The sequence below is a fragment of the Pezoporus occidentalis genome, unplaced genomic scaffold, assembly GCF_034315485.1.
Source record: "Pezoporus occidentalis ecotype Australia unplaced genomic scaffold, CSIRO_AGI_Poc_V1 ctg15, whole genome shotgun sequence".
In the NCBI taxonomy this organism is placed as follows: Eukaryota; Metazoa; Chordata; class Aves; order Psittaciformes; family Psittacidae; genus Pezoporus; species Pezoporus occidentalis.
The window spans coordinates 4,272,498-4,292,669 of record NW_026913316.1 but is presented as its reverse complement, the minus strand read 5'-3'; the positions used below and the strand labels follow the sequence as shown (position 1 = coordinate 4,292,669).

The 20,172-nt window shown below is 35.7% G+C and overlaps 1 protein-coding gene across 2 annotated transcripts in view; it reads right to left on the bottom strand.

Moving 5' to 3' along the window:
• ABCA13 (ATP binding cassette subfamily A member 13) overlaps positions 1–20,172 on the bottom strand; it is a 174,440-nt gene that overhangs the window by 27,953 nt on the left and 126,315 nt on the right. For both annotated transcript variants that reach the window (XM_062610878.1, XM_062610879.1), the window contains 6 exons: positions 18,879–18,994; positions 14,734–14,890; positions 13,649–13,902; positions 13,227–13,416; positions 11,757–11,866; positions 3,006–3,156 (listed from right to left, as the gene is read on the bottom strand). In XM_062610878.1, the coding sequence (XP_062466862.1) occupies positions 3,006–3,156; positions 11,757–11,866; positions 13,227–13,416; positions 13,649–13,902; positions 14,734–14,890; positions 18,879–18,994 (978 nt within the window). The remainder of the gene's footprint in view (positions 1–3,005; positions 3,157–11,756; positions 11,867–13,226; positions 13,417–13,648; positions 13,903–14,733; positions 14,891–18,878; positions 18,995–20,172) is intronic.

The following is a 20,172-nucleotide window of genomic DNA, read 5'->3' as shown; positions in this document are numbered from 1 at the left end:
TTTTATGCATGCCAGATATTTCAGAAAGCATGCTATGCTCATGTTATCTAAACTATAGGAATCCGGGTTACCTTTGTGGCTCCTCACCAAATACAGACAGGAGACAGCATTTGCAGTAGTGTTCATTTACATGTGCACATGCAGAGGAACACCCTGCAGGCCCAGCACAGAAATCTGTTGGTATGGTCATGCTTACCATGATCTGGAAAACTTCCCAGGCACCTGAGAAAATCTCAGTGCTGCATTGGGTAGTTTTCATATGAAATCCAGGTCCATAAGCACACTGCAGATCTCTCCATTCTTAAGGTTCTGCATAGCTCCCAGTCCTGCTCCTCATCCTCCAAAACAGCTGCTGCTTGGAGGCTAGTTAACTTGAAGGAGTTATAAATCAAGTTATGACAGCAGGATTCATGTGCACACATACACAAATGCATTCTCCTCTACTACCTGCTGTTGACAGGGCTTGCAGAGAGTGTAAGATTAAAGCATTAAGAGTCCACTGTAACGCATAGATCAGTTCACACTTCTCAAAGCTACTGTCTCAATTTGCCTGCAGATGAGGTATTACCAATAAGAAGGTGTCTGCCAGTGCCACCTAAACAGCTTTTTCTCACAGCTGTGAGCACTAAAATAAAACAATAGCCAAGAGTATGTGGTTTCAGGAGTCAGAAAGGCAGCACAGCACTAAAACCCCTACTCATAAAAGCCCTACTCGTCTCTCACTCAAAGACACCCTTCTTGGCAAATTCAAGTCAGTTATATAAGTAAGTCTTCCAACAAGGCTGAGGCAATTATTTTAACTGTGGGAAAGTCCTTCTTAGGGTACATCATAATCTCATTCTTACTTCATATCTATCAGAGGATCACCATCTGCCTGGGTTTATGTGCTTCAGCTTATTCATAAATGGGGAATATGCTTAGTTTATAGTATGGAGTGAGCTTGCTGACAGTAACACTGTATGTATATGACCCAAAGTATGCGAGTTAAGCAAGTCCCACAAAATTTAATAAGAACTATGTACTTCTGTCATTCAGGTGCTTCTGAAATCTCCATTCTTAGGGTGCCTTAGAAACTGCTTCATTTATAGTACATGGTATACCATTTGGGCATATGCATTACAAGAATATATTGTCTTTTGTGATAATAATGAAAAAAAAAGACCAAATAAAAGCTTAAAAATCATGCTTAGAATACTTTAAGAGCACTGCTGCATAATTAAACAATCAAATTTTGATTCCTGTTTTAAATTACACTTAAGACCAAAAGCATTCAATAACATCTATGAGATACAGAGGTACTTAACAGCATCCTTTTGAATGACTACAAAGCTCTAGAGGAGATGTTGCCACCTTTGTGTCTATTAAAGAGCTATGACAGGTGCTAGTCATGATAAGCTTTTAGCCCAGCTGTTAGAGAGGAGCTGTCAGTTCATGGAGAAAACAGGTAATCAGAGTTGAAGGATTTAATGCAATAACAATTATCCCTTAATATATATCTTTTAGAGCAAGGGAAACATATTCAGGTTTTCAGTACTTTGTTGTCACGAAGGAGTTACAAAGAGCAAACAACTGAGCAAGAGACTGTATGATGATTTCTAAGCAGCCTGCAAGAAATGTACTGCTCAAGCAGTCAGTCAAAAATCCAGCCAGGCAGGACACTGCCCAAGGGAAGGGGCAAAGACTGGTAAGAATTTTTTATTTCTCCACAGTTTGTCATCCAGAAACACCCAAATGATCAGCTTAATACTGGAAAAATTCAAAGTGCTGCCTGTCCTGATACTATTATTGGGGCATGATGGCAGTAACCTCTGAATACTCAATGTCCTATTGCAGGAATCATACCTTTTTTCTGGAACAGTACCTAGCTGCTGAGGAAGTAAAGCTGCAAAGAATCAGAAGGTGGCCCTCTCAAATACAGACAAGCAGCTGTCTGCAAACCACTTAGCGGACCCTGAGGCAATAGCCAGGAGAATGCTGGATAGGTATTAAAAACAGGCATTCCAGTCACATGCAGATTTGCTTTTGGAAAAAGGAAAAGGAAGACAACAGGTGGCATTCTGGAGGTTATGACAACAATCCTAGAGCCATAGTAACTGCATGGAACTAAATTTTACAGCAGGAATGACAGACACTGTTTTTGTGTCACACTCTGATATTCTCATGTTAATAGAGATGCAGTTAAGCACAAGAGGCTGAGCTGCTCAAGTCCAGATCGGATGAGAAACCTCCATCTGCAGAGACAGAAAACCCCCACATTTTACACTATATATCCAATTGGTACTTAGGTTTTGGAATTGGCTGGCTGATTGCCTCACCATTTGCTAGTCAGCACAGCTACATCTGTATCTGTAAATTCAAAACCTTCCAGTGACATTCCCAGATATTGTCATCATCTGTGCTATCAAGCTCTTGAAGCATTTTCTGACATGGGTTTGGCCTCTTCTCGGACAACCCCAGGCCTTGTATGGTAGCTGGAATATTTTAGGGACTGCTTCTAGCAGGTGGTTTGAATGCAGTCAGCATCTTGTGATGTTTAAGACTAGTAGCGTGTTGACAGCTACCACCTCAGTATTCAGATGTTTGGTTTATTTATATAATCATTCAACAGTTTTTAATTCCTTCACAGCTAAATCCCATCTCTGAAGAAGAGTTTTTCAGAAGTGTATGATTTAAACCTGTGGTGTTCCCTCCCAGTTCTCCAAGTGTGATAATGAAGCTGTTGAAGAATTCACAAACTCCTTTAGATTTGGTATATCATTTGCATTTGTGTTGATTTACTGTCCTCAGTGATATTACTGTGTTTTGAACCTGGCATAACAGGCAGGGAAGAAAAAACATATAATTTAAATAAAGCAGTAGTAATGAAAAATCTTATTACTAAAGCTGTTAAGTTGAAACATTAGATATTCCCTCGTGAAAAAAAAAAAAAAAAATACAATTGTTTTATAAACTCCACTGCCCAACCTGGCCTCAGCTCCCCCTGCAAATCTGTTCTGAGAAAGTACCTTATGGATATCATGTTTTGGAATTCCACGCAGTGTGCTGTAATAATAAAGATGTTCCCAACCAGTTAAAAATTCATCCAAGGCATCTTGCTGTGGACAATAGCCAGTGAGAATGCCTTCAGAGCTGGCAGACAATATATCCATTTCAGACCTGTTTAAAGAAAGAGCAAAAACTTGAATATTGTTTAAAAACACACAGCTCTGGGTTTCAACCTCAGGATTACAGAGATTCCCAAACAAAACCACTTGCCCCCAAACTCCATAGGTGAAGGAGTTTGAATCTCTTCACTGTGATTACCCCAAACACACAATGCATGCTTTTTGTCCCTTCCAGATTAGCACTGCCACCCATGTGTCACTATTCTAACAGTATTTGCATGAAGGTGAACAAATCAGTACAGGACAGATATATGATAATTAATTTTTACCACATTTGCCTCCCTTACCTCTTTGGTAGACCCTGCTCTAAGGAGACATTTCAAAACCATACTGCCTGAATCACATTCAGTAATGAAGGGATAAGAGTTGAGAGAGAAGGAAATGTTGCTGTGTATCCTTTGTGTGTCTGTGCACACACATATGAATGCATGCATTCTCTGAACAAGAGTAAAACAAAATGCAGAATATTATAAAGTCTAGTACATTAAAAGACAATACAGGGAAAAATATAAAATGATCCTGATTTAAGAGACTTTGACCATCACTTTGTAGCTGTACAGCATTGCTTGAAATTACATTCATTGCTAAGAAGCAAGCTTGATTGCAAGGGTGTCTCATTACCCATAATGACACTAATCTATCCAATTTATTCCAACATCTAATTCCACATTCAATGATGCTGATTTCCATGTACAGAAAAGACCTGTCAAAATTGAGATACTTAATAAAAAATCTGAGCTTTGGCAGAAAAAGGGTTCTAAAAGGTTCTGGGTAATAGAATGGTTTTCTCCTCAGTGGATTTCTACGTTTCTGGTTAAGAGAACTAAATACACGATTAATCATTTAGACACAAAGTAAATATATTAAATGCAGAATCTACAAATAGCAGTACTAGTGAAAATATAAATATGTATCTCCTGTTAACAAGGTTCAGGAGACTGGAGAGAAAAAGAAAACACAAATTCTGCATTTTACATAATCAACTACAGCATCAAAATATATTTTAATGCTATCAAAAGATAAGTTATCACGATTCTGATGAACCTTGCTGGGGACTAATTAGACTTGTCCTCTGCTGTTAATAGCAAAGATATAAAATTTCAGTATTTTTGTAGGTTTGGGTGGTGCCAAGGAAGTTTACTCCCTGTAGACATCTATCTAGACAAAGACTTAGCAAAAAAGAAAATAGGTACTAGGGGAAAGGAGTTAACAAAGTGTACTTCCTCAGTAATTTATATCTGCTAATTGGTTATTTGAAATAATGTATATACAGAATTTTACCAGCTCAGTCTCCAGCCACACCTAAATCCAATTAAATTGAATTTTTAAGGTTATCTTTACCATAAAGTACGGATTTATTAACATTGATGTTTTTGCATAACTTGTCAGAAGCAGTGGATTCCTTATTTAATAAACACTAACACAGTGAAACACTATCCACAGTGAAAAGTTATCTAGAATCTGCTGTACAGAGAGACATGTCCGAAATTTGTTTTGCTAGGAATATTCAGGCATAATAACAAGGTTTCCTTTTAGTGAAGCTGCTGACTTTAAAGAAACAAGAGACCGGGCTCTTGGTAGTATGCCAGCTTCAGTCACAAGAGAACAAATCACGCTCAGGGGTAATTTCAGGGACATTTTCTCAGCATGAAGCCTGTAGCTGACCCTGTAGCAGGATAGAAACATCTAGTCTGGAATGAGTCCCTACCATGAAGAACAAAAAATAAGTATGCATGGCTGCAAAAAATAACAGACATCTAATGTTCTTTAGCTAGAACTGTATTAGACAGGAAATAAAAGTACTGTGTCCCCAGTCCTAATTGTGCAGATCCAATTTTAGTGTTGTGGCTCCAGTAGAGAGCACAGCCTTAGATGAGCAATATCCCACTCACTGACCTTTAGCTTTCATAAAGGAAGAGTACAGTAAGAATAGATCATTTAATATTCTTCCTCAATTTGGTCCTTATCTTGCAACTCCATTCATTAGTGCTGACCTTGAACACTTAAAGAGTTCCCATTAATAAAGAGATTCTAATGTATTCACTAAACAACTCATGGACCTATTTTTTTTCCAAGTCTGTTCCTGTCAAAGCAGAAAAAAATCTGACCAGAAGAAAAAAAAAAACAACCAAACAAAAAAAAACCAAAAAAAACAGAAAAAAAACCACAAAACAAACAGACAAAACAAACAAACAAAACATAGGAGCATTCTGGACATTTTTAGAATGTAAAGTGCAATGCCTATTCTTCTCTCAGCAATATCACTGAGTAGATTTCAAAATCAAAAAGCTGGAGATTATCCTTTAGTTTTGTTTATCCAGGTCCTAAGCTTTTTCTGAATACTGAAGGAACAGATGAAATAAAAAACACGGCTTAATTTTTAATGATATTACATACCTTACAACAGAAAACTGCCATCATCTCTAGGAACTGATTTTCCTTGAAATTCAGTTAATCTTTCAGATTTCATTTTCATGGGTCTAAATGAAATGAACTTTTCAAGTAGTGATGGCATGATACCAGAAAGCCTTTTCACTAAATTATATCCTGTAAATGCTTTTCTCTAAATGATATATTGTAAACGTTTTTCCCTTTTTTAAAAAATCCTGATGCCATTCATTAAACCAATTATAATCCTCTTCACCCTCAACGAACACCTTTATGTATGTATTTCCAATGAAATTGGAAATATAGGGGGTTTAATATTTTCTGAAATATAGATTAGCATGTAACAAAATGCTGATTTTTTTTATTGTTTTTTCCTTAAGCTAGAGAAAAAAAGGTTTTGTTTTCTGCACTTTTATTATCATGCTTGCATTTCTCATTAGGTCATTCATATAAAAAACAGGACATACAGGAAGAAAAAAACGGCTTGTTTTATAAACAAAGAGAGAAAGAACAATGTATATACACATCTGAGGGAGGCTGTCAAGAGGATGGGGACAGACTTTTCTCAGTGGTGCCAGGCAATAGGACGGGAAGCAACAGGCATAAACTAAAGCACAAGAAGTTCAACCTGAACATGAGGAAGCCTGAATGTTATAATAGGTTGCCCAGAGAAGTTGAATATCTCCAGGGAAGGAGGCTCCACAAGAGCTGTCTGGAAATAATCCTGAGCAATGTACTCTAGGTGACACTGCTTGATTAGAGACATTGGACTAGATGGCCTCTAGGTTAAGGTGGTCCCAACCTTAACCGTTCTGTGAAATAAATAAATATTCCAATCTCTCTCAGCCTTTTGTCCATAGTATAAAAAGACTGAGTAAATGTTATCTTTAAATTGTGTTAGTAACTTCGGTTTCATACCCTGATAAAGTTAAGATATAGAACTAACATGGAACACAAGTTTTCTCCTTCCTAGTGAAGACTTCACTTTTAGACTACATTGTTATGCTCAGTCACTACTTCCAATTGCTATTTATTTTTTCCTTTAAGATGGAACAGCTGCAACAGATGAAACCAACAGAACATGTCCATAAAACTTTGTATATTGAACAAAATTTTAAAGTTGCAAAATTACATTTCTTCTACTCTTTCAGAAAAGGTCAATAAAATGTATGGCAACCTCAAGAGAAATAGCAGTCTAGCACTGGAAGCATGGAAGATATTCTATTCCATCCCTTTCTAAGTGCTTTGGTCTCTATTTATACAGTGAGATACTTTGGTACAAATAATACTGGAGGATTCCATTAAGTTTGGTGTGTTCATCTTACAGAATTTTGTGCTGTCAATGAAAGAAACTTACCAAACTCGCAAGATACTGGGGATAATAAACTAAACCTTGAGTGAATAAAATTTTTGATTCAAAGTTGTTCCTCCACTGATCATTTTAAGGCCTTTTACATTGATCCATTTCTTTTGTGCATTGAAAGAAACCCTTGAAATCTGATTACAGCCCTGAAAGCTACATTTAGGTGGCATGAGGCACTCCTGTCAGAAAGTCTTTGCTAGCACTGGAAAGAAACCAAAACACTGGAACAAGTGAGAGTGATCTTGGACAAAAGCTGTTGCCCTCTCCCACTTGAACTGGACCTGTAGTTTCCAAAAGGATAGACTGGTTATTACAGAGATAGATTTGGTTCTTATTGTTACAGGGGTTACCAGGAACATAGCTTATAGGTAGCTGTGGGCTGATCTTCAACAGTACACCTCAGTCTTAGCCTTACACTTAGTATTCTCAATATCAGCCTTACAGTTGTTTACGGAAAAATTGTTTCACTATTGACTCCACTGCGCACTTTGCTTCACTTTTGTGTGCTTCTCTGCAGTATTTGAATGCAGTTAAAATAAAGGCAGTGATATATACAGTTCTTACAATGTCTTCTGTAAAGAGATAAATTCCATTTTAGTCAAAATGAAATATAAATGTACAAATTGCAAAAGCAGTTAGGCATTCTATTGTACTCTTAACTACAGACTCAATCAAGTGCATATTAATGCTCAATTAACAATAGAAAAAAAAACAAGGTTACAATTTAATTAATGTAACTATAGCATAGTTACAGTTAAACTAATTATAAAGATATACAGTGTAGCAGCCATTGTATTGATGTAAATTTATTCTGCCTTTCAAGTAAAGCTATTTGAATTACATTTTTAAGTGTTTATCAAGATGAATATCATACCTATCAAGAGTCCGAATTCTAGCTATAAAGACATTATTTTAATTTCACCTCTTTGGAGAGCATTTTTTTTGTCCTATGACTTTGTAAGCCAACAGCTGAGATGACTGACACTTAATGAAAACGGGATGTGAGGCTTCTGTCATGGGGAATCTCTCTGTGCAGAAGTAAGATGGAAATTCATGGGAAATAAATTAATTAAATGAAGATGATCGCCAAGTGCTTCAAGCCTCAGTTGGGCAATTTATGAACAAAATGACACCCAGCTTATCTATATCTTCCTCTATGCACCCCACAAGTGGGATTTTGGCGTAAGTATGAATTTAAAGTGAACTCTATTCAGCAAACTACTGAATATTCAGTAAAGAATGTACGTAAAGAGTACAGAGTATGCAGTAAAGACTGCAAAATACAGAGTGCCAAAAAGGCACACAAATGACTAGTCACGTTATCCATTATTTTACGTTGATCTTGACATGACGAATGGAAGGATTTCGACACTCTTCTCCCAAGCTGTGTTTAGCCCTCCTCATTTGAGGGAGGATTTAGGACAGAGTTACTGAAGAAGGTTTAGAAACAATTATGAAAAGAGAAAGAATACAAAGACTGGCTAATGTACACTCAAAAAACCAAACAAATATAAAGGAACAGATATACAATATCTCCTGATAGATCAGCCCAGCAGAGATTCAAAGACTATGATGACTTGTTTTGTCCTCCTTTGTTTTACCACTTTATTGTCATCTTTTTTTAGTACACATTTAATACAGACCTTACTTCTTCAAGCTATTTCAAAGAAAAAATAACAGAAAAAATATTTACAGTTTTACACACTATCTTTCATTTAGCCAGCTCATGCACTGGTGACAATCTATTTATGGCAGTAGAGCTAAGCATAAGCTAATTTGAGTCCATTTGTACTCTTAAAGAGGAACAGCTGTGTTACAGAGAACACAAAAATACCCCTTCTAAATGTCAAGCAGACCATACAGTTAACTAGTATACATATTTAATCTTGACAACTCATTGTATGGGTGTTGTTCAAAAAGCCAGTTACAATGTCCTAATGTCTTATAAGACCATACTTCATAAATACAGGTAAGCAAATTTTATTAAAATAGTCTCCTTTCCAGCAATTTTCCTTTCTGTTTTTAATATTTCTGTCTTTTACGAAAGGGACTGCTGGTACTTCAGTATTTTATTTCCACAACTTCCAAAGTAACTGTTTCAATGCTGCTTCTTACTTTAGCACTCTCATACTGGGGTTGCAAATATCCCTAACATGGAGACACTTTGTATGTGATAACTATTTTTATGTTCCATTTGTACAGACATGTCACTGACAATGGCAAAATTAATAAAAAAGGTAAAGTCCTCTGTAATACCCTCACAAGACTGGATGTGGTTGGTGATAAATGCCTATTATTTCTCTTACTGGACTATCTTTACCACATTGCAGTTACAATCAGCATGGGATTGTAGAGTTCAGAAGTTGCCTAAAAACAGTTGCTGCAGAAGGGTATGAAAATTAAAAGGTTTTTTTTAGACTGCCTAGTTTATGCACTACAAATGTGTATTTGCCATGTAAACGGTAAAATATAACGTTCAGGCAAATAATGTATTTAAAATATCTATTTAATTTGTAGTGTATCAAAAAGGGAAAAGCTTAATAAAAAGAGATCAGAAGCCTTCCCTTTCCCAAAAGAATGCTCCATCAAGAAGAATGCCAGGAAACCCAGATTTGCAGAATAGGTAAAGCTGGTTCTAGTATTAAATAAATATTATTGTGGAATAACAGCCCATTTTGTGAATCTCACTGATACTGAAAATTTACATAACATCTATATTTTATACATTTTACCAAGCTTTTGTTATGAAAACACTTTTCTCTTGGATTCTTAGGAATAAGGTCCTTTTTGCGGGATTAAGCATTAAGAAAACAACTAGCTGCCAACAAATCTCTTAGAAGTACTTAAAGATATTGTGAATGTGTTCTTCTGCCCTGTTACCAAAGCAGCTGCCACTTAGAAATACATTTTCCTTTTTTTCTTTGAGAATCTAACAGGAGTTCCCTGAATACAACTTGATTATCAATGCATGAGGTTCTTTCTATATAATCCCATGCACTTCCAAGATGTTTTAGGTTTAACTTCTGAAAATTATACTTTGCAATTCAACACAAGCTTTTCAAAAAGATTCTCTTCCATTTCTAGTCCCTATGTTGTCCAAAGGTGCAAAAACTGTCCTGTAAAATTCAAGGCTGTTTTCAGCGCACTTGTCTCACAGAGACACTTCTGACTTAATTTTAAATTCAGTGAAATTATTAAAATAGCAATCAGGAAAATGTACATATGGTTTTGTCTGGGGATTTTTGGAGGGGGTTTGGGTTTTTTTTTTGGAAACCAGGAACATTCAAACATAGTTATTTAAGGAAACAGGAACTTCTATGAATTAAGGATATTCTGCATGGAGTTATGTCAGCAAGGTTCTCCAATATTTATAATAATAATTTTGCATACTCATTCATTATATGATCATGAAGAATGTATCAGGAAGGATCCAGCAGATAATAGTATCTTGTCCTTTCAGGGTCACAGAGGACAAAATTTGTATTCTTTCCAGTCAAACCCAACAGACTTGCAAACTATATTTCAGCATCTGCCCAAATTATTCATCAGGAATCACTATCAGAGGTAATGTCTGAATGGAAGATGCTTCATGACACACATTTTAAACAAAGAAATCTAGATCTGCTGACCAGAAAATGGTTTGCAGCTGTGACCAGCAGCTGCTTTCTTCAGCTGTCTCTCCTCTCTTCCTATGCCAGGAATACCAGGCTTTTGAGCACACTACTAGAGTAATAAAAGAAGACCTCTTACCATATAAATCCGCCTTCCTCCATTTATCTCAGGTGTAAATATAAACCAATTCACTTCAAAGTCACTGTGATGAGTAACTTTAGTCATTCCTCAACTGCTGAGGGGTTCTCTAGACCTATGGTTATAATATCACCTGTGAAAGAGTCAATGCATTTGGCCCCTACTGATTTTCAGTAATTGAGCAACACAGGGCACCATGATCTGCTTAACGGGAGTTGACAAAATATGAGGCAAGGAAAAAAATCAGGAATTATACAAATCTTTTCTCCTATCCTTTAAGCTGTTTGCTGCCTCAAGTTTACCTACTGTGTAACTGAAGCTCTTACTTGAGGTTGCCTTCTCAAGTTAGTGATAAATTTTAAGAACTTGGGGATATGGGGTTTTACTCTCAATTCAACCACTTCAAACACATAAAAATCCACAACCTAGATTGACACTACAATAATGCAGTGTGATAATCAGTGTTGCCCAGTGTATTTTTGACATTTAAATGCAAATCTCTAAGAACTAGGAACTTTACTTCCCCTCCAGTTTTGCTAGGAAAAATGGTAAAGGTTGGTCACATCTGACCCACAAAATCCATTATTCACTTACCACTCCATCAAAATTAGCCGCAATACCACGAACACTACCTCCTATATTTACAGAGCATATTGATCAAGTAATTAATGAGTTTGAAGGACATGAGTGTCAGAAAACATTTTAAAATTATCCACTTGAACCATTGCTCATCAGCCTAAGCCTGGAAACCTTTCAATGCATCACTAATGTGGGGGATATATGTCCATGCATCTGGACATACTGTATGCTAAGATTTTTGTTACAATTTTAAAAAGCTGCATGTTAAGGCTTCCTAAAGTCTATTCATTTTCTTCCAGACAAGCTTATTCTTAATTAACAGACCTGTCAGATGGAATTAAATGATGCTAGAATGCTTTCCAGCAGAGATTTAGCAGCAATAAAGCAATATATATTTAAAAGGGAACAAAACAGGTCCTTAGAGTACAGTACAAAGGACTGAAGACATAACAAGTCTTTGATCACTGGCATTATCAATTAGCACTATTCTGATCAACCTCTGTGTTATTTACCCTGTAGGAGTCCTGATAACAGCACGTCCTGCAGATGGGATGATATCTCCAGTCAGCATCTTAAATGTTGTGCTTTTCCCAGCTCCATTTGTTCCCAGGAGCCCAAAACACTAACAGAGATCAAAATTTAAAAAAAAAAAATAAAAAAATAAATAAAAGGGAGCAAAAGCAATCAATCTGCTATGCTGAAAGAAATAATATTAATTCTTCAACAGTTTCTCCCCTTCTCATATTTCTTATCATGTCTGTAAGACACTGTATATAGAGATATTGTGTCTGCAAATTCCCTTTCCCATGGAAAACTAGTTTTCAAAAATAATCTCGTAATAATTTGATTACCCTCTAATTCCTAAAAGTGACTTATTTAGGATACTAGTCCTCCACTTAAAAACCTGCTCAGTAACTAAATACATCATTTATCTATATTATTAGTTCTACATTTGAACATGAGGTTCTCAAGTCCTATTTGAGGGCCCAGACTACCAGTCTACAGATTCAGTATTTTTCAGTTTCTCATGAATGGCTTCACTCTGTACAAGTGAAAAAACACCAAACTACCAAGAAGGAAACTGACTCTGAACAGTTATTTTAGGCCCCCAGCTGCAATGAATACATGTTTAAGCTAGGACATGATTATATTAAGTCTACATATAGCACTCATAACTTTCAAAATACTTGTTTCATGAACTTTCTTATTGATAGATAGGCTGTAAACAGCAGTAACATCCTCCTGGTTACTCAGCTAACAACTGATATCTAACTGGCAGGCTGTCGCTGGATCTAGGTTGGTTGCCATGTACCAGTATCTCATATCTGAATTTGCAATTAGCAACCACAAAAAGTCTTTCTTTTAATAGTATTTCTGAAATCAATATCTGCAATTCTTAAAAGCATCAAAGTCATGAAAAAAAACAAAAAACCCCAACCCAAACAAGTAAATGCTGTTCTGAAATTTTTAGAATTATCATATTCAGTGTTAAATTTCAGTTTATTAAAATAGCATATTACTATACTGTGCTGTCTTAATTTTGGCTGGGATAGAGTTAATTTTCTTCCTAGCAGCTATATTAAAATATACTGTGATGATATTTGCCTTAGTGACAAATTCAGGATTCAGTCCACAGTTTACAATTGAGCTAGGTACATTTTGCATTCTCTTTGTACATTGAACTGCTATGCTGCCTACTTGCTTTTTATGTTGGCTTATAAAACCGCAACTTAGTATAGATAAGCAAGAAGGAAAATTAAGACTGATGAATGTATAACCCCCCCATACGAGTGAACAGTTGCTTCTTAAACACCACCAGAGCTTCTGCTTTTAAACAGCTATTGATTTTCAGAAATTGCTACAATTGAAACTGCTCTGCTGCTATCTGCAGATCACTGATTATAGACATCCTTGGTGTGTGAACAATAGCTCAGAATGAAGTGTTATTTTCTGAAAGGAAAAAATAAAACAACCCTCTTTACCTCTCCCCTTGGTATTCCTAAGTTTATGCTTTCCACAGCTGTGTTCTTCTTGAAACCTCCATAACACTTCCTGAGGTTGTACAGAAGGAGGATATCGTTACCAGTTCTTCCACTAAAGAGTCGCTGTCTCTCCATTTCTACATCAATATCTTCTGAAGGCATTACCATGCTTTTAGATGAACAATGACCCCTAAAACAGAATAATTCTGGTTTATTTTCCTGTTTGCAATCCATTAAATCCCTCAAATCAGCAGAATACAAGGGAGATAGCAACTACCTTGTCTTTTTTCTGCAGTTTTCACTAATTTAGGTACACTATATTATCAGAAGTGTTTAAGTTCAGGTGTTCAAAGTAATCCACTCTTTTCTTTCTTTAAAACATAGTCATTGTCCACTATGGCAGAATACAACTAGTAACACACCTTGGTTTCTGGAGGAGATCCCAATGAAGAAAAAGTCTTAAAAGAAGAAATAGTGTTCCTTGCATGGTCATTTCCACAAAAATCCAGCCCAGGAAATTCATCTCAAAGGGGCTCACATATGAATCTATTCCAAAATTGCTGGTCAGGTCAAACTTGATCTGATTGTACGAAAGTTCTATTAAGCCCTGGCCTAAGCAGAATTGTGGGAATACGATGAATGCCCATTTGAGGATACCGTAGATGTTCTGCAAACTCTGTATTAAGATTCAACAAGAGACAGGGGGAAGGAAACAAAATCAGTTTTCACCAACAGCATATCAAGCACACTTACAAAGCTGGATACAGTATTCAAATCTCATTCAAGGTGAACTGATTTTGAAGGAGCATATTGTGAACTATTTTGGGTCAAGGTTCATTTATTTTAGACTGCCAGAGGATTCTAATCTTAGTGAGGTTCACAGATAGTAAGAAAACATGATCATTTTATTTTCTTAAAATTTTAATATTTGAATACCATTAATTCTAAATTAACAACTTAAACCCAAGTCTTTTCCATCAAATTGCTTAATTACCATTATGAATAATGAAAATTACAGACATGGAGTGAAAATGCATATTACTATTCATACAGTGCATTGCAGATCCTAGGAATATGCAGCTTCTCTCTTATGTCAATATTATTCAAGCACATTTTATAATGCATATAATCTATTTAATGGACCAGAACAGCTCCTATTATATGCCAATTACAGCTTAATGGTCTGGAAAATGTCAAGGTTTCAATTAACACTGTTTTCCCATTATTACAGCGTGTTTGGTTTGGGTTTGGTTTTTTGTTGCCTTTGTTGCCTTTGTTGTTCGTTTGTTTTTTTTTTGTTATAAACATGTTAAAATTCAAGATGGCAACAACCAATACAGTATACACTAGGATAGGAAAATCATAAATTTTTAAAGCACAAGTTTTTGTACTGGAAAAAATTCTTGTCTATGTATATGTATAAACACATATGCATACACAAACATACATGCATGAATGTGTGTGCATACATCTTATGAGTAATGTAAAGAAAAGGGTTTATACTGACCTGCACTCTGGAAATTATAGCTAACAAACGAGGTAAGAGAGTCACAAGCATGGTACACAGGCCAAATACAAAATTTAGGGAGATGTAAGAAATAAAAGCTACATCTGAACTCGAGAAGAATCGGGAGACAAGATACATCCATGGCAAAGTTGCATATCTGAAAGGTTAAAGAAATAAAATTATTGCAAATAAGTTATGGGTTTACCTCGCAAAAAAAAAAAAAAAAAAAAAAGGCAGTTCCAACACTGGGGGAAAAAAAGAAATTACTCCTTACTTTTAAAATAAGCAAAAAACTTTTTTTGACCAAATGAGAAATAAACACAAATATGGGATATGTTTTTTTATCAAATTATCTTATGATTCTATAGATGTACACATAGCTGCTGCCATGTGAGGGGCAGATATGATCCATTTTTGCATATATTGACTGCATATCTTTGTTTTCACTGTTCTAGGAAGATCACAACAGTGCTTCCTGAATTACTGCAAAACCAAGCATCTTAACAAGCCTCTACACAGAGATAGATTTAAAATCAAGTATTTGAAGCTTAAATCATGAATGCTGAGGAATCAGCTTTTCTTAGAAGCTTTTTCCTAGTAAGAAAAAAGAATCAAACAAGGAAGGAGAGAGTGACAGTGTTATCTGAGAACTGAAATTTGTCAGAGATTATATAAGCATTTTTGTTACCTAAACCAGGTTATCAGCTAGCAGAGTAGTAGCCATCAAAATGAGTGCATAGTTACTTCATAGCACAATGATGATAAGTCAGTATTGTTCATGGCTATATAATTTTCAACACAATCTTTAAAGAAGGAGGGAAGTCACCCTCCGTGCTGGCAAGCCAAATGATACTTGTCCAAAATGGAGTGGTCATATTTTTTATAAAAAGATATATCTAGCCAGACTAAAAAGAATGCCCAGGAAATTTGATAAGCATGAATGTCATGTAAAGGAAATTTATTTTCCATTTAACATAGTGCAAGACATATCTATCAAAGAACAAGTATATAGACTGCAGGACAATAGGCATCAGCATAAACCATTCCATGATGTTGAGTATATATGTACTATATATACATATAGTTGTATATATAAATACTTCTTATATAGTATTAATATATGTATATAGAATTGTTTAATAGTGAGCTCAATGAAAGAGAAACTAGCCAAAAATCTGTGAATTTACTTCTTCATTGTTTTAAACAGTAGATTATGAGCCTTTAAATTCAGTATCATGTGCTTTGCAGATGAATTTTTTTATCTAAAACACCAAAATACTTTTCCTTAAGAAACAAAACTTTCAAATCCTGCTGTGAAATAATAATAATGTTATCCTTAGTTTACAAGAAGGTAAAGGTTAAATGACCTAGTGTTTGGGTCTCAAATGAAGACAGTAAGTATTCAAGATCACACTATACTTTTCAGCATCCTGTTGTCAGTCTTAATTACACAGTCTTTTCTTCCTTTCAGTCAGATGCCAAAATTACTGTTCTAAGTTTTGCTCTGAATTATAATACCATAAATAGAAGACAAGTCCAACTTTGGAAAAAGCACAGGAAAGAGACATGATTTAAAGTGCTGTTACTCTGTGGTAAATGAAAGCAAAATTTGGTTTGTTTGCCTGTAGCTGCTAAGAAATGAGTAAGACTTTCAGAATACTAAAGTTGTATGATGTTCAACTGCAGCTTTAAAGTAGCTGCCAGTCATGCCTACATTTCTATCGTAACCTTCTTTTCCTTCAGCTTCAGCTGTAATTTACTATTTTGTAAGTATCAAAGAGTATTTCAGACAAAACTGCTTAAGCAGTTGCCCTATAAAACACTTCTGCTATCAGCTAAAAGAGGAGAAAAATGCAGCCTAGATAAGAGACTACTGTATTTTTAAAGGAAAAGAGTTTTAAAGTAGCAGACTAGGAAATTGTTGATTATTCTTTTCAGTGCAACTTTCTGGAGCATAGTTTAACTTTTTTATATAACTGCACTGTTTTTATCTTTATTCCAGATGAGAAATGTTCCACAAGTTCACCCTGATGAGAAAAAATACAATTTTTAAAACAAAAAGTGTATTATGGAATGCAGATAAGTAAGAATTTAATGTATGGTACTGGGATAGGATAAAATGACCACAATAGGTTTCATCACATTTACTTAGTACAATGGGAAGCATGGCAACTCTGAAATTTATTAGTGTCTGTGAGACGTTAAATTTACTGACTGCTACTGTTTCTTTAATACATGTTAATACACGTTGAATACATCATAGACCTTCGTTTTAAAAATCACCATAACATCTGTTACGTCAGCCAGAGCTGAACAGTACAGAAGGGATTATGCTGAGATGATTAAATTGCATCTGCAGTCAACAAAAAGTAATTCCTGGAAGGCAGTCCAGCTTTTCAGCCAATGCTCCTTTCTTCTGAAACACCCAAACTTTACCTCAACAACACCAGCATAACACTTAACACCTGGGATTTAGTAGCATACTGTGGGAAGGCCCAAAAGCTATAGCACACCATAGAAAACATGTCATGACCTCAGCAGACATAGAACTATGTACTGTATGGTTCATTTACTGTTCAGCTAAGATCTCTATAGATATTCTTATGCTAGGGTCACAGCAGCTGGATTACAAGAAGGATTCAACAATTGTAAAGGTAATAAAAACAAAAATGAGTGTTAATAGTGAAGTCTTTACACAAAGACTGATAAGAATTTCTTCCTTTAATTTGCAGGAAACAATTGGTAATAGTGCAAAAGGAAGGGGAAGGAAGATGAGAGTGATATAGAAAGAAAAGTATGAACTTTGAATGTTTCATTTGACTTATTTGTGAGATCCTGGCACCATGACTTCTAGAATATTACATACAAGTCTGACCACTCATGCCCAGGGAGGATGAGCTCAAACCGAAGTTTTAAGGAAAATTAGAATTATCCAGGGAATGGGAAGGGCTATTTACAAGAGAGGACTTAGCTTGTTTGGGCTTACAAAAGATGTTTCATGAGGGAGAGTTACAAGGTATGGTTCCAAGTATATGCTTAGGCTAGGATTTCAAAGAATACATCTAGCTACGGAGATATTTAAACAGTTTTCAAAAAAAAAAAAAAAAGCTGCTGTTGGTTGTTGGTGTGAAATCTTGAAAACAATTTCAAGGTGCAGTACAGTAAGTACGGGGTCTTTAAAGCGTTTATCTGAGACTCTTCCTGGAATGGAACATGTTTTGACCTTGCAGAAGTTACTTTCTACTTTTCTTCCCTGTCATTATCTTATGGAGCAGTTATATTTCATTATCTAAACATCTGTCTTGTAAGATATGCATTCCCCCCTACAAAGACAACAACATTTAATTGCTTGAGATAAGTGAGAAACTTCTCAGAATGCATATCCTGCAACTATTCATCTTTTCTCACATCACCTGGAACTACACAGAGGAAGAGTTAAAGGAACAAAGTAGACAATTATTTTGATTGAGCCCAGGGCTCAACAGCTCTATCTCTACAGAGAAATAAATCCTCTGTTTAAGCAGTTATTTTAACTTTTTATAACCGTTCGTTCCTTCACATGAAAATAAGGAAGAGGGTGATATTGGAGAATTTTCCTCTCTTACGCTATTTGGAGACAAATCTCCAGATAGCCCAATACTCCACATAGGACAGAATTCTCATTGGAAATATAAATTCCTGAAGCTATGTAAAATTACAGGTTTACAGAAAATGGGTAGAACCATAATAAAAGACAGACACTTCTTACCTTTTTGATAGTATTCTGCACAGCAAAGCACTGAAATTCTGACCTGCTTATGTTACCACTCCCTCATTTTCTGGAAGATAACATACAACCGATTTCTAACAACAAATGACTGTTATGCAGGCTAAGTATTTTCTGAGACATTTCTAGTCCTTTTTTATTATTAATATTTTTCCTTTCTTTTTTTTTTTTTTCAAATGTGTGAACAAATCTCCCTTCACTTTCCCTGTAGAACTTTCAAACTCATGTTCCAGCCTGCACTTTCGCTATCTGCTGCTAAATCATAATCATTTCAAAGGAGGGAAAATCATGCATCCAGCAGCAGGTGCAAACCAAATCTGAAGATTTCTCCTTGTTTCTTACAAGCTATAATTCCATAGTAGCATTTCCAATCACATACCCAAAGAGTATCAGCAGGAGAACAGTGGCTGCCAAGTTCTTTCGGAAAGTGAAGGCTGATAGCTGGAAGGCGCTAATAACACCAACACACAGGGTGACTGGAACCATGTAAAACAGCTAGAAACAGAATAAAAAAGGCACTTAGCAGGTGAACATCTCTTACTGGACTTTTTTAATTAGCATAGAAGAACTCTACAATTTAACAATTCCAGATTTGCAATATAATTACACTATAAATAAGGAAGAATTAGGCAGAAGAGCTCTGAGATTTCATAGTCCATACTTGATGTGAAAATGCTTGTTACACATATACACATGAAACAGCCTGACAAAATCTGACCACAGAATATTCCTCTTAATTCCATTTCTATTGACTTTTCCAATACCTCCATTTAACAAGCTAACTCTTCCAGACAATGAGTCCATACAGGACTATTGCTCCAAAACATCCAATTATACTGTGAATATGGAGTCTTGGATTCAGAAAGAGCAGTTTCACTGACTGGTGCTTCAGCCATAGGAGAATAGTAAGGATACAATTTTAAAAGATACTTTAATGACAGACCAAGTGTGTTGATGAAGCAAATGACAAGTTTTAATGGGAACAGACATAATATTTAGAAAAGTTACAATCATTACACAAAGGAACACAGTTTCTCTGTTTAAGTCTCTTGACATAATGGTAAGCAAATACTTCAGGGAGGGGTGGCAGATGTGATTTGTACAGCGGATTCATATCCAAGTGTTCAAAAGAAATGGGTTCTGCTTGCAACTAGCAATGGCAAGGTGTGAAAATCTGTGTTCAGTTCAATTCTCAGTGTCTGTCTCCTTGTGCACCGAAGCTGAGCTCATTAAAGCAGCGGCTGCCTCAATTTCTGCTTGTATAATATTTACACTGATAATAATATAACTAAGATTCTGAGATGCAACTGCAGTAGAGGCAAAAAAATCAAGGTCTAGCTAAATACTTAGTGTAGAACAACAACATTCTTACTGTTAAAATTGGGCTTTCATACTGAAGTACAATGTGAATCTGTTCAATTAAACCAGAAGGTGGCATTACTTTGCCAGTGGGAAGACAGACATTTTTCTCAAGAGAAAGGCAATGGAATGAAATGTAGATAGATGTAATATTCTCATCTTGCTCTCAGTGTACCTTATTCAGTACCATATACAAATTTCATACCACTCTGTAGATATAGGTTTCAGTTATCTTGGAGCTGTTTAAAAAAATATGGTAGAGAAGTCACAAAACAGGTGAGTCACCATATGTTTCATCAGACCAGGGACTTTTT